Below are 15,096 nucleotides of genomic sequence, written 5' to 3' on the forward strand. Positions count from 1 at the left end.
ACACTTACAAAAACCATCTGCTTTCACGCGTAGCTTGCTTATATCATTTATATTAAAATAATAATTTAAAAAATAAACCATACTGTGAAAACTAATCATCACAAATGAGCACTATGAACACTGTTCCAGCCATGGACTTTTTCCCGTTAGCACAAACAGCTCCTCAAATGGTACTCATTTCTTTCTTTCAGCCTAACCTGTCCTTGGGCAACAGATCCAACCTTTCCAACACATTCAGAAACTAAAACGAGACCCCTATCACTTCTAGAAAGGCCTTCTTCTCCAACCTCATCCTAAAAAAAAAAAATAAAATAAAAGGATGGATGAAAAACACACATGAATGCAGAGCAGCAGGTCTGTTGTTTTCTACTCTGTATCGTACAATTCAATTCTAGTTCAAGCTAGTTCTGTGGGACTCAAGGGGGCACGTCTGTGAAGCTCTCAGGACACAGAAAAACCCTCTTTTTCCTTGTTTGTTATCTGGGCACTGTCTCAACGATCAATCCTACAATGCCAGCATTGCTGTGACGGGAAACACTGTCATGAATTTGGAATGTCTGCCTCATTAATGCTAGCTAATACTGCTATGCATGACATCAGTTTGAAAACAAGGAAAAAAAAATCAAGAAAAATGTATTTCAATTACTCAATAGTACTTAGCTTTGTTTAGTAAAGGGATAGTGCTCATGCTGACAAAGCTGTTGACTAAAAAAAAAACCAAATGAAACTCCAACAAGAAAATAGACAAAGAAATACAGTAAAAAAAGTATTGTGATCGACAGCATATTCAGAAAGCAAAGACATTATTGCTGCATTAATAACTCCTTGCAAGCAGCTGACGGGGACAAGTGTATGAGTGCACCATCATAACATGCTTCAGCTGCACCATCAACTGCAGAGTATATCCACTGTGCTGACAGGAATGAAGTAAACAGCTATTCTTTCCCCTAGTTGCTATTAGGAGACCGATTTGTTTATTAGCTATTTTTCACAAATTAACATAGTCAAATATTAACTTCTACTACCGCTTCTACAGAGAAGGTGAACCTTTTCCCTAACTCTAATGTTTTTACCCCTTCAAGACACTACTAGTGAAAGGAAAAACATCTGCCATCCACAAGAAACTGCTAATATGCAGAAATAATCATATATTGATCTCCCTAAAGCATCACAGATTTTGACATTAAAACACATGCACCCAATGCTTATTACAGTAGAAGTTCCAGAAAAGCTGCCTAATTTTGGCTAGCAAAAATTATTTTTGGGGTTTTCTTTCATTGAAAGCCAACTACAGAGCAAAATTGCTTTTGAAGGTGAGAAAAACTGTACACACTAGGCTGCAATGGGAATTTTATTCCATACAGCAGAATTAATTTGGAAATCTCATTCACCTAAGCACAAAGTTTTCCGGACCAGCACTACGTATATCATTATTCTAAGAATTCCTTAGTTAAGGAATTAATTATTGTGTTTTATTTTGGAATATGGGTGGCTAGTTACAGTATTGGCATATTAGTACAGTTATTCAAACCTCTTAAAGCACCAGCCCACCCTGCATTTCAGCAAGTATTCACTGACGTGTTCTATCCAGCACTACCCTACAGTAAAGAAGCCAGAGCAGCACAAAAATGGGAGTGGCACATTTTATCAGATTACAACTATGAGCCCTTTGTAGTAATTTCATCCTTTTCAGTGGCAGACAAAAAAGAATAAAGATGTCTGCTAGTGACAGTCGTTATCTACAAGACTGTTTTTTAATAAGGGAAAATTAAAAAACAAACAGAAAAAACCCCACTCCACCCCCAAAAAAAACCCCACCAAAAATTCACAGAAGTAAAAAAGCTCGTGAAAATGATCTTTTATTCCAGTAAGAAGAGAATGCAATTTTGAACAGAGCACAATGTACGATACAGCAATGAAGCAGACTGAAACCTCCACAAACTCATATTAAGAGTACCTGCTGACTGAGCAAGTAGAAGTATTTGCACACACAGGCATACTGCAATTGGCTGAACCACACACAATAGCTCATTTTAAGCTTTTTCTTTAAAAAAAAAAAAAACAAAAAAAAACAAACCAAAAACCAGACACAAATCTCTCACAGGTACACAGTTCACCATCCATTTAAATCCTATACTGTAATTAGGGGTTACTAACCTGATATGGTTGTAAATTAATTTTAGGATCAATTTAGGATGAGCTGATCGTTTACTATTTAGAATACATCCTTACCACTGAGATCACTTAGGCTTTCTTCCAGATTTCGTTTTAATCTATTCATCATTCAGCCACAATAGCTGAACTCAGGTTTGAAGATGTTCTAAGAGAGTGTGCTGTAGATTAAAGCCCTGATTTTAAAAACGCAAACCAACCAAACAAAAAACACACACCCCCGAAACCAAGTTTTAATTCTGGGTGGAACCCGACAGTTTGCAGTTGAGATGCAAGGAGCTCAAGCTGTGGAGATCCTCCGCAATTCTCTACGAAAGAGAAGCTACCCTGCAAAGGGATCCTAAACCACCGCCAGGGAGAAACACCAACAACCCAGCAGAAGGCAGGGCAAGCGCTAAAAGCCCAGCTGGGCTAGCCGGGAGAGGGCTGTGTGACTCCCCACACGCACCGAGCCTCCCCGGGGACCGGCACCACGGCAGAGCTGAACCTACGCTAACACAAACTGCTCTATCAAGGTCATCTCGTTTTGGCCCCGTTTGTCTCAAGGTAACCCCTCTCCGAGGAAGCCGAACGTGAAATATCCACGCTGAGCGCCCGGGTGGCAAACGCCTCGACTGCCGCTGCGTGGCTAGCAGGCTGGCACGGGACGGGAGCCGGCCGGCCGCGGGCACACCCGCCGGTCCCAGCCGGCAGCCTCCACGCTGCTACAAGTCCCAGTCCCGGGTGGGCCCTCACCGCCGCCTCCCACCCCCGGCGGGGTCCCCCCGGCCCGCCTCGCACAAAGGGGATGCCCTTCCCAGCAAGCTGCTTCCCTGCCGGACCCGGCGAGGCCGTTTGAGAGCGGACGAGGCTGGCTTGACCGATCCGTGATGAAGTCCGCGCCCACCCCCGCGGCTCCCCCCGACCCAAGCAGCTGCCCGCCCCCACACCATTCCCCGCGGCCTCACTCACCATGAAAGCTGCGGTCCTTCACAGGCGGCAGCGGTGCCAGAGCCCCATGCCCGCCCCGCACCGCGGGCCTGGCTCCCCGCCGCGGCGCCGCCCGGGCCCGCACGGCCTCGCGGGCCGCCCGCCCGCCCCGGCCCTGCCCAGCCCAGCCCAGCCCAGCCCAGCCCAGCCCAGCCCAGCCCAGCCCGGGCCGCCCTCCGCCCCGCCCCGCCAGCCCCGCTAATCACCCGCGGAGCCGGCGCGGCCGATCGGTTCTCTCCGTCTCGCCAGCGCTGCCTGAGCACGCACGGCGGCGGTGGCCCCGGGCGAAAGGCGGCGGCGGCCCCGGCGACGCAGGCGCCTGCCCTGCGCGGTACCGCGCTGCTCCGCCCGGCACACGCTTTCCGCCTCCTGTGCCCCTCGCCCCCAGCAGGCTCTTCCCAACCCGCTTCCGATCTAGGTGCGAGATGGACCCGTGTCCAGAAGCTCCGTTATCTAACCCCGGGGAGACGCCCTCCACGGAGACCCGCGGGTTACCCCGTTATCTGTTCGTCTGCGAGCGCCAGCTCTCCGGCCCGCAGCGCAGTACCGAGGATTCCACATGCCTTAGTTTCACGGACTGGGAGTCGCCCCTGCCAGGCTCCATCAAGGCCTGATCCTGAATCACCAAACGCGCAGCAAGGACCAACTCGAAACCAACCGAAGCCGCTAAAGTATGCCGCTTTCAAAAGGTGGCTTTGCAAAAGCGGACATAACTTATTTTCTTAAAATTGCTGTCTGTTGTATCAGCTATTGTGTTGAACCCGTGACTTCTCATCTGATTCACGGATGCAGCGACACCGTCCCTGGAGGTGTTCAAGGCCAGGCTGGATGGGGCTTCGAACAGCCTGGTCTAGTGGAAGGTGTCCCTGCCCGTGGCAGGGGGGTTGGAACTAGATGATCTTTAAGGTCCCTTCCAACCTAACACATTCTATGATTCTATATCAAACGAGGAACAGCTCACCATTTAAAAGTATCTCCATTCCTGCCGCTGCCAATTAATTACAGACATCTGCCATCCAAGCATCTAGTGTCAGAGCACAAATAATTACCACAGTGGCAAGTCAACATAGCCCATGAAAAGCACTATAGCCTCCACTGCCAATGCTTTTTCTCAGAAGTAAATTATCACACATATAAAAAAAAAATATGTAAAATTACAGCTATTAACACAGAAAAAACTTCAGATCACAAGAGCAACCTTAGGTGGACAATAGTATTGCTGTGGTAAACCTCTGTGAGAACAGGACGATACTGCAGCTCTCCTGGACACAGGAAATAGCCATTTGTGGATACACAAAAAGAAGGGCTCAATCAGTTATGCATTCTGCAGAACACAGATCGGGAGAGAGTGATGCCTGGTGACATGGGAACGTCCTTCTCTGGGTGAAAAGCCAAGTAGGCTCTGTAACTCAAACCACAGCTAACCACACATCACACACATGTTTGGTAGCAGTCACTATTTTTAGGCTGCCACAATTATAAAAGTACCTGAGGCTACTCCAACAAGTTAGGCACAAGCTTTAATTACATGATATTTTTTTCCACTGGAATTCCCACCTTATTCAGTATACAAGATAGGAACTGTACCAGAATCGCACAAGCAAATGGAAAATTATTTTTTCCTGGGTTTTGAGTCTGACTGCTACCTAAATATTGCGTCAGTATTGCTTCACAGCTTTCTACTGCATGTCTATCTGTCCATCTGCAATCTCTTGCCTTTTATTTATAAAGTGTTTTAACAGATAAATTCAAGCTGGCACACACACCCCCAGCATTTCACTGCCCTACGTTGCCCTTCCGGCCCCTCACACCGTTGGGTTTTTTTTGTGCCACCATAAGTAGTTGTGTGACTGTACAAGACACTAGGATTGGGGAAATGATACTGCCAAAAACTAATCTTTTGTTTTGTTGGATTAGTTTGGTTACTCCAGTAGCGTCTGCTGTGGGGCAATGTAAACATGGAAGGAAAAGGAAGGAAAAGGAGCCAGCAGCCGGACTGTTTCTTTTGGAAGCTTGGAATGGAAACAGCAGATCATTAAACTTGTGATGATCTTTTGGGTCAAGAAACTAAGACTTCGTTCTTGATATGGCTCCAAGCGATAAAGTAGTAATTTTAATGGCAGCTCTTACATATATCATACAACTACGGTAATCAGAGAACTTAAGGAGACTGACACCTCAGGCAAAGATGGGATTATGAGAGTATCCTTCAAAACTTAACAGAGAGAGAATACAAACTGCTGAGCTCAGACATTAAACTTTCAAACAGCTCCTTAAGGGATATATATGAGGGCTTTTTAATATAACTCCAAAACCAGTACAGAACTATTCTGAAATGCAATTAATTATTACTGATCTGACAACCTGAGAAATCTGAGTTGCACACACAAACCTGCACACTTTGCCAGTGATCTGGCAAGTTCTACAATTAATGGTTCAAGAACTATCAGCCCTACGTGCCTTACCCATCTATATATATATATAATCCTCTTACATTACAGAAAGGATACCACAGCAGAAAATAGAAATGTGATGACAGAACTTGACTGAAATAACGTTATGTGCGCGAAGTTTTATCTTCCACCAGGACATCCTTCTCATCTTTAGTACCACAGTATTCTCCTGTTCCATACTCGGGAAATTAAGAATGCTTAAGCAATGTAAGGATAAGAGATTACGGCCAGTTCACACGAGGAAAACCTCACACTACCTATTTTTAGGTATCACTTCAAATGCTCTGAATTTCCCCCTTTTCCCCTGAAAAGCACCTACTTCTCTCCTCTGATTACAGGTGATACGGAATTTGGGCTTGCAACTTTGGTCCCATACAATCACGCTGAAGTTAAATGAATAAAATAATGCACAAATCTTCCAAAAGGTTAACAGTAAAGAGAGAACTAGAAGCCACATACTCTGCTTTGCAGCCCCATGCTCCAGCCACTGGACTATTTTAACAATTTTTACATATGTGTAGTTTTATAGCATTGTATTTTGAGCAATGGAGACATCAAATTAAGGAACATTTAAAACCTGAGTCTAGATAAGGCCAAGTTAGGCCTTCCAAGAAAGAATAAGTTTTCCTGTTTCGGAATTTGTCACCTCTAGTCATGCCAACGTGTATCAGATGGTTCTCACCCTCAGGGTTCTTATTTCATTTGTGATATATGTAAGCAATTTAAATGCTTTTTGGTTCATGTAGAGTGACATGCCTTATTAAAAAAAAAAGGGGGAGGGGAGAACATGAATAGTTCCCTGCATTTGAAGTACTCAAGAGACAAAGCACACCTATGAACCATGTGGCTTAAGAACAGCTTTTTATTGCCAAATGTAGGATCTGTAATTAGATGGTGCAGCATACTTTTACGAGTGACTCCAATATGAGTCACAGTAACAAAAACCCCCCCACCCCTACTACTTAGAACACTGAAAAGGATGTAATTTAATCTGCACATACAGACTTGTGCAGTTTCCCTATATACTGATACTATCTGATACACTACCGTATCAAATGAGTGGAAACATCTATAAGAAAGGCTTCCAGCAGGGCAAGCATCTGGTAAAAGCTTGAGCAAGAGAATACAAACTAAATGGTTTTGGGTTTTGTGTTTTTTTGGTTTTTGGGGTTTTTTGGGGGGGATGAACATCTGCCAGAATAAAATAGTGCAAACACCTGTTTTCAGCGTTTTCCTTAAATGTCAATTCCAGAGACCGAGATTACACTGGATATGGACTTGATGTAAAAACAAAATTTTACATAAACTGTATGTCTGCTCGCTGATCTCTCCCCCTCAATTTTCTATAACCTCAGCACCATACCCTTCCAAGTAATCTCTCAGCCACTTTTTCTTCTGACATTTCACATTAGTGCTGATGTTGCAGGAAAAAAACGACTTATCTTTCCTATCTAGTCTCAAATAACATGCTCTTCAGCCTGGCTGAAGAGCATGTCAGAACTGTCCCCTTCATTCTCAGTAAGACACAGAAATAAAGAGGACTCTCCACATCATGTCACCTTCATGCTGACACCATTCTGAAATGGCCAAAGCATCAGGTTAACTCTGGGATGCAGGAAAGGAGTCACAGGCATACAGCGTTTTATCTTGCATGTTCTCAAATCAGTTGCAAATACGACCTCAAATGCTTGCAATCTTCAAGACAGCATAAAAGCCACCCAGGAATGCCATCTACTTTACAATGCACAACAACTCATTATTATGCCATTCAGATACCCACCACAGCACACAGTTACTATTTTTGTTTGCAAACAGCTGTCTATGTAGGTAAGTATGAGCAGGCTTGTATTTAGCTACGTGACTTCAGTACCTACACTACACTAGTGTGAGAAAAGGTAATTCACTTGATACTTTTAACCATATTCCACTTCCCCCCTCTTTTTTTCAAATTTTTATTCTGCTTCATTATCAAAATTTGTGCATCTCTAAGGATCTCTGACCTTTTAAGTTTTGATACCTGTCTGCCCTTAGAAATGACAGAAAACCAAGGTGGTAAGTCTATTGCATTAAGGCCTTTTTGAGTGTTTTTCTACATCCATGTTTGCTTCTCTGATCCCTGAAATTACCCTTGAAGCAATTACTGGTGCCAATTTCTTACATGTCTAATAAAGGCTTCTTTTGTACTCATACTGGTGCTGCGCTTCATATTATCTTTCATCATCTGTTCAGAGTGGCAGACTCTCATACATTCTGTATCAACATTTAAATTTTCCAGAATATAGTCATCTTTACAACTTAAGGTTCAGTCTTGAGGAGAAGAGATTCTATCTTTTTAACACAAATACAAATAAAATACACGAAGGAAGGCAACACACCTTCATAGTCTAGCTTAAAGGAATGACTATTTCCAGGCTTTAATATTCATGAAATTGTTTCCACTGAACTTTGTCATGCTAAAGAGACAACTTCTCAATGCAGCAAAAGAAAATTTTTATGTGGAAATTACTCACAGGCACAAAAAAATGTGTAATAACATCATATTGAAAAAAATGAGATCAAATGTCCCCTGCCTGTGATTCTGTGAGAGAAAGGGAGAATGATAACATAAAATTTGAAGAAATATTTTCCCAGTCTTTCTTCAGAAAGACACTTAAGGAAAAAGTACCAGTCTGGCTTTTAAAAATCCTTACATCTGGATCCTCAGGGTTTCTAGTAACACACATACAGTGACTTCATTCATTTTGCAGAGCCAAAGAACATCAGCTTTCTTTGTTGTTGCAAGCGAGCACAGCAAGAGTTAGCCTTTCAAAACCTTCACCTCCCCCACTTCTTTAGTTTTAGATGAAGTTTGAGATGTATAAACTGGAAGACAGACAAAGAAAACCTTCAGGTCGGGTTTCTTGGAAGCTTGCTTCTGTTTAACACAAAATTAACATACTGAAGTCTTGCAAAGCTTTCTCAATTGATTTTACATTTTAGCAATGCAAGTTCTAGTCTCCTCTTAGGATAGGCAGTTCCACCACAAGCTAACTCACCTGCCTTTAAGGATTTATCTCCAGCTTTGCTTCACAGTAATGTTTTGCCAAGTGTTTGTGCAATGCAACATTCAAAAGTATACACACCAGTATTTCCGGGCTCACTCTCTACAGACTTCTATTTTCATTCCAAAACCCATGGGAAGAAGAAAAAAATCCAAAAGCCACCCACATGTTGCTTATCAGCACACACAGTGGAAGGTTACCACACTGAAAAATTTACTGGCTACAAAGATGTGGGTGTTTCAGTATCTATCTATAAGCACTACAGACACACAAATGCCAGCTACATGTTACGTTCTCATTTAACAGCAAATGAGGACAAACTTCCACGAATATATCAGGTCTTCTGAATAGTTGTCTTCCCCGGCCTTGAAATTTTGGGGGTAAGAAGAGCTAGAATCCTCAAGAGTCAAGCATTTCTCCATGAAGTTGTGGCTTCCTGCATTTAAAAATAATTTTGTGCCATGTGAGTTTATATTCCATCTAGAGCTAAGCATCAAGTTGTGCTACAAAGTGACTGCTTCAATTAAGACAGACAAACTTTATGATTGCACTGCACAACTGTACACTTACTGCATTTCCCCTAAAGCATACCACTTGCATTGAAACAGACCCTTCAGTAGAGGCTAGCAGCTGACATTTTTACTGCAATAACAAGTAAAAAAAAAAAAAAAGCTTATACTTCTATCTATTTAGTATCTTTATTACAGAAAAGAGGTACCTACTCTTAAACACCACCTGTTAGACCTATTTAGGATCCCTCCAGCTTTTGACCAGGACAATATATGAGGAGTTTTACAGAGTGATAAAGCTAAAATAAAAGCTTTAAAACTGGCAAAGGAGGGGGCAGGAAACCATCTCACTTCCTTTCAAAAAACATTTTGTAGCTTGAAATAACTGTTAAAACTTATACTCAAAGCCCTATCATTTGCTATTAGCCTAATGCTCGGAACATATTCTGTGCTTTCACATGTTCGTAACATAAGGGAAGAAGTTTCAAGAGCATCAAAAACAGCACCTTGGCAGCTAGACTCCGCTAGATTACGATACCTGGGTGAGTCATATTACATTCTTCTATTATTAAAATGCTCAAAAACAATCCTTCTGCCGTAGTATTAAGTTACCCTTTCATTTACTGTGGATGGAAGCTATTACTCTTGCTTTATCTGTTTAAATATGATAGTAGATTTGTTTGAGGCAGGGAATTTTCAAGTCAGGACAAGGGCAACACACTCTTTGCAGAGTAATACAGCCTACTGAATTGCTGAATAATCTATTTAGTACATTTCTTCTTATTGGGGGAAAAAAATAATATATTTTAGGACTTTATCAGTGACAAAACAGGTTTCCTTTCTTTACTTATTTTTATTTACTTTCACAAAAATTAGATGCCCTTTATATATGATTACAATAAAATAAAAATATTTAATTGGATCAGAAGGAAAGACATGAAATAGCAGTGCTTTAAGGCAACTTGCAAGTTTTGGGTTATAATTCTTAAGTGGGAAAATTAGAGTTAAACCTTTATTTCCAGAGACTGCAACAAGAATAGGTTAGGTTTAGACTAACCACAGTTAACTATGCCTTCTTGCACTGCAACTGCACTTTTGTTTCTTTGTTCTTAGGAAAAGGAACTCAGACACACCATGACTGATCTAAATCCTGCTTTTTTGAAGGCTGACAAGTAGAAATGAATCCAGAGGAGGAGAACAAGGGAAGTGAATCATTTACACCCTCAGAATTCTACTGCAGAAGAGAAAAAATTGCACTAAACAGTTTATAGCCTAGAACACTTTAAAGCGTGAAAAAAGTCCACATGCAAACAGCCACCCTGCCACTGACAGCTATAGCCATTAGTCACAATGATTTATCACATGATCTGTCCAAAGAAAACTCAGTACAAGCAAAAGACAACACTTTATCCAAAACTGTAGATCTACCTCCTGCCTGAATTAGCAGCCAGCTTCAACGAGCCACTTCCTCTTCAGAAGGCCCTGAATCGTCCATCTGAATACAGCCTAACACATGGTTAAGGCAAACGCTTCAAAAAGCTCAGTATTTTTAGACAATTGTCACCCATCAGCAGAGGGTGAGAGGAAGCAGAACACATGGTGGCAGCTAGCCACGCTGCACGGCTTCCATCTGGGGTGCTCCTGCACACGGAGCTGCATGAGAACCTCCACACACCAGCAGTCGGGTGACTGTTCACTGGGTTGTGGGTTTTTTCCTGGATAAAATATGCTGCTCTCAACAGCAGCTCTTATCACTGCCTAAAGCATGGCTTGTAGTAATCTCTTTCAGTATTTCTTGCTGGGTGCTGTTGCTCTGCAACCTTTTTCCACCTAATATGTACAAGCCAAAAAACAGGCTTTAAGTAAAGTGATTTTATTAATCAACAAGGATTATAGCTTACAAAAAAAAAAAAAAAGAAAATCAAGTGAAGATCAACTTGAATGGTAAATGACCCAAATCAACTTGCAAAGGTTTTTTTTTCAAGTACTATTATAAGCTTAACTATTCATCCTGTAAAAAAACATCGCCTATGAGCCAAGCAATGTATTTGGCTGTTTTGAGAGCTCATTTTCACTTTATCATATGCTGCAGAGTAAGCCTCTTAAGTACAATTGATTTTAATTAACTAGACTGTTGATCCCACACATAGTCATGATCTAATTATTACAGAAAAACCACTGGTAAATCATGTTGATTTATTTCCTGTTAGTGCATCACTCCTAAAAGAAAGCCTGTTGTATCTCCAGCTGATGACAGCCCAGTTGGGAAAGAAAGAAAAAAGTCCACCCCCCCACCAAGAGAGTGCACTATGGCTTTCAGAACAGAAAGCCTTTTAAGTTTGGGAAGATGACAATCCCTAGGTTAAAAATCATAGCTACTTTTTATTATTAAGGAATTGCCATTAGAAATTTAAAATATTCTGATATAGATTGTCAGCAAATGAGATCATAAAGTATTTAGACGTGAATTATGAGTAAAGATTGTTATCGAAAGGCCTCAAGTGTTACACATGCTGAATTTTACTGGTATTGAAACTCAAAGAAAATGAAGACACTTCATTGAGCTCTTATTGGAATTCATAAAGTTAAACTGAACAGTCTTCACAGGGTCACAGTATATTTGGAGGGGAAAAAATTACTCACTGATTAAAAAAATGGATTTTCATATTACAGAAAGAGACATACACTGCAGAAAAAAAGTAATTTCACTTAAGCTACTCCTTTGGGTAAGACAACTGTAACATGTGTCTATGATATAGCTAAAATCTGACTTTCCTCTATACACATTTGTCCTGATTTGAGCGACAGGACTAACTTCTCTTCTAATGCTTGGGAAAACTGGACTTTTAGAAAACTCTAGTGTCTGAATTCATGAAAATATTTACTTTATAGCCAGCTAGGCTACGTGGGATTCAAGGTCTCGGTGTTTCCAAGCCTTGCCAGGTGCAGGGATGAGGAGAAGCAAGGCCTGGGCACTTGACCCACGCTGGCCAACAGGATTATTTCATACCATGAACGTCACATTCAATGTAAATTAGAAAGTTTGCTGTGCACTCTCTCTCTCCCTTGATGGTAGTGGTCCAGAAAACTCTTTGCCTCGGCGCTAGACCCCTGAGCCCTTCCCTTCCTCCTGAAGCTGTTGTGCTCGCAGTGTCCAACATTTGCTGACCACTGCTGGGAGTGCACAGCGTCCTACTGATAGAATTGGCTGAGTATAATCCTCGTATATTTTATATTAGTATTGGGATCAATACTAATGTATTTTTTTATATATATATATATCAATACTAATGGTTCTTTAGTATTGTTGTTAATTATTTAGTCTTATTCTATTAAATCTATTTATATTTCAACCCCTGTGTTTCCTTGTTTTCCCCAATTCCCATTCCCAGGTGGGGAGGGGTCATCGGGTAATAGAATAATTGTATAAATGACAATAAATTGTTATGGATTTTCTCAAACCATAACAATATTATTCTGTTAATACACAAGGTCTTAACTGGCCAGTTGCAAACAAGTTCTGTGAAAACTAGTCACATGAGAGGAGACAACCAAATGATACACTGAGAACAATGTTACATCTTCTTGAATTTTTAAAGGAATTTCTTTTTCAAGAGCATTCACTAACAAAACCACTGGAGGGTAGAGGAAGGAAGTTGCAAAGATATGGCATTTACATCTGCTGTTCTTGCCAATCCTGGAAAGAGCTCCTGAAAGGAAGAGTGGCTGCAAAGCCTAGCTCAGTTCTACAGTCTACTGGAAGGGAGGAGAATCTAACTTTGGTTATTACTTTCAGTGAAGTAACTGTCATCTGACTTTTAGTGCATTTTCACACATCAATTACAAAAGCAACTGACATAACCAGTTCTGCTCAAGCAGGATTCCTAAAGATAATTGATACAAAAAAATGAATCATGCAAACCTCCATTGTACACATACTTCTAGCTTCTCAGACAAGATTACTTGTTCTGACAACTTTTAAGCTTTAAAACATTTACCTGGGTAAAGACTACATATAAAGCCTCTGGTGATGATGCAAAGCAATCCAACCTTAGCCTATGCCAATACTGACTCTTCATTGAAAGAGAAACATTCATGTATGCTGTCAGCAGTAAAAGTAGGCCAAACACCGACTTTGCTGGAGTGACTTTAATTCCCACATTGTTAAAATAGATTATGATGCTATGTCTTACATATACTAGTTGAACAAGTGAGTGCTGTTAGAAGCTTTTATAGGATTTAAGAAAAGGTTTATGTGCTCAAAAACCTGTCTGTCCATTCTTTTGGTCAGAGGTCAGACAGAAAAAATGTTACAGCTCCTTAGAAATTGTGTCTGGCCTCAGTTGTATACGTACTTCTTCATCTGTGGTATAATAACATTCAACTTACGAAAGGCAACTGATGTTTGAGGGTCTCAAGTTTTCATTATTTATTTATTAAATAGCAGGCCAGAAGGAAATAAGAATTGGTATTTCTAAGAACAATTGTTAGCCACTTCACAGTTCAATTACTTTTTTCCCCCCCTTTTTCATGCTTTACATAAACAGCTTAAAACTGCATACTATCGTGCAAATTTCTTTCAGTTCCAGATGAGATTATTATGGGGAAAGTATCAGAACAACATACAATATGAATGTATTTAAAAACTATTCCTTTCATATAAGTTTAAAAAAACATGTGCACTAACATCCTTATCTTTCAGAAGACTATGTTTGCAATTAACATTGCTCATCTCATTCTGGAAAAAAAAAAAAAAGGTATCAAAAGATGGAATCATGAACATAATGATGAACTCACTATAGGAGCCTACAGCCATATTCATGGGATAGTCACAGGGCTCTAATTAGTGACCTGGCACAAAGGATTTCTTTGATGTCTGTCCAGAAGCAAAAGCAGCTGATTTGAGAAAGGATTGCTTGGTGGCTCAGTCACCTTAGTTACTGGGCACAAAGAGCTTCATACCAAGCAGGTATGATCAGACAAATTTCCCTAGGTATGTGAAACTTGAGGACAGACACAAACAGAAATTGATAACCATAGCTACTGCTATGGTCAGACTATTTTGTCGCATCTTAGATAATCCAAAGGACCTCTGATAGTCTAAACAAGTTACATGTAACTTGAATTTTTATTTTTTTTTCAAGACAGAAAACCACAGTCAAGTAAAAATCACGTTGAAGAATCTATCACCTTTCCTCTCAGTTGCCTTTCAGAATTAACTCTGACCAAAATGTTGCTAACAGAAACACTACTGAAGAGTCTCTGTAGTCAGGCAGATTGATTCTCCTACAAACTATGGGCTAATGAGTATTTTACCCCATAGACAATAACATCATAGAATCATAGAATGGTTCGGGTTAGATGGGACCTCAAACATCATCCAGTTCAAACCCACCTGCCATGGGCAGGGACACCTCCCACTAGACCAGGCTGATCAAAGCCCCATCCAGCCTGGCCTTGAACACTTCCAGGGATGGGGCACCCACAACTTCTCTGGGCAACCTGTTCCAGTGCCTCACCACCCTCAGAGTAAAGAATTTCTTTCTTATATCTAATCTAAATCTACCCTCTTTCAGTTTAAAACTGTTGCCCCTCGTCCTATCATTACACTCCCTGATAAAGAGTCCCTCCCCATCTTTCCTGTAGGTCCCCTTTAGGTACTGGAAGGCCACTATAAGGTCTCCTTGGAGCCTTCTCTTCTCCAGGCTGAACAACCCCAACTCTCTCAGCCTGTCCTCATAGCAGAGGTGCTCCAGCCCTCTGATCATCTTCGTGGCCCTCCGCTGGACCTGTTCCAACAGGTCCATGTCCTTCTTGTGCTAAGGATTCCAGAGCTGGACGCAGTACCCCAGGTGGGGTCTCACCAGAGCAGAGTAGAGGGGGAGAATCACCTCCCTCGACCTGCAGGCCCTACATCACTGTGAACAGACAATTTTCAGGAAGACCTGGACT

The 15,096-nt window shown here is 41.4% G+C and overlaps 1 protein-coding gene across 6 annotated transcripts in view; it reads right to left on the reverse strand.

Moving 5' to 3' along the window:
* Positions 1-15,096, reverse strand: part of TBC1D14 (TBC1 domain family member 14) — a 76,820-nt gene that overhangs the window by 34,141 nt on the left and 27,583 nt on the right. Inside the window, exon 1 of one of the 6 annotated variants that reach the window (XM_074587520.1) lies at positions 3,348-3,713. The exons of 4 other annotated variants lie outside the window; for them this stretch is intronic. Coding sequence is in view for 1 of the 2 variants with exons in the window: in XM_074587519.1 (XP_074443620.1) it covers positions 3,124-3,126 (3 nt within the window). In the remaining variant the exon portion in view is untranslated. Of the gene's footprint in view, positions 1-3,123; positions 3,261-3,347; positions 3,714-15,096 lie in introns of those variants that run through there. One more of the 6 variants, XM_074587519.1, reaches the window with a different exon arrangement.

This window comes from Larus michahellis, chromosome 5 (assembly GCF_964199755.1).
Source record: "Larus michahellis chromosome 5, bLarMic1.1, whole genome shotgun sequence".
Lineage (NCBI taxonomy): Eukaryota > Metazoa > Chordata > Aves > Charadriiformes > Laridae > Larus > Larus michahellis.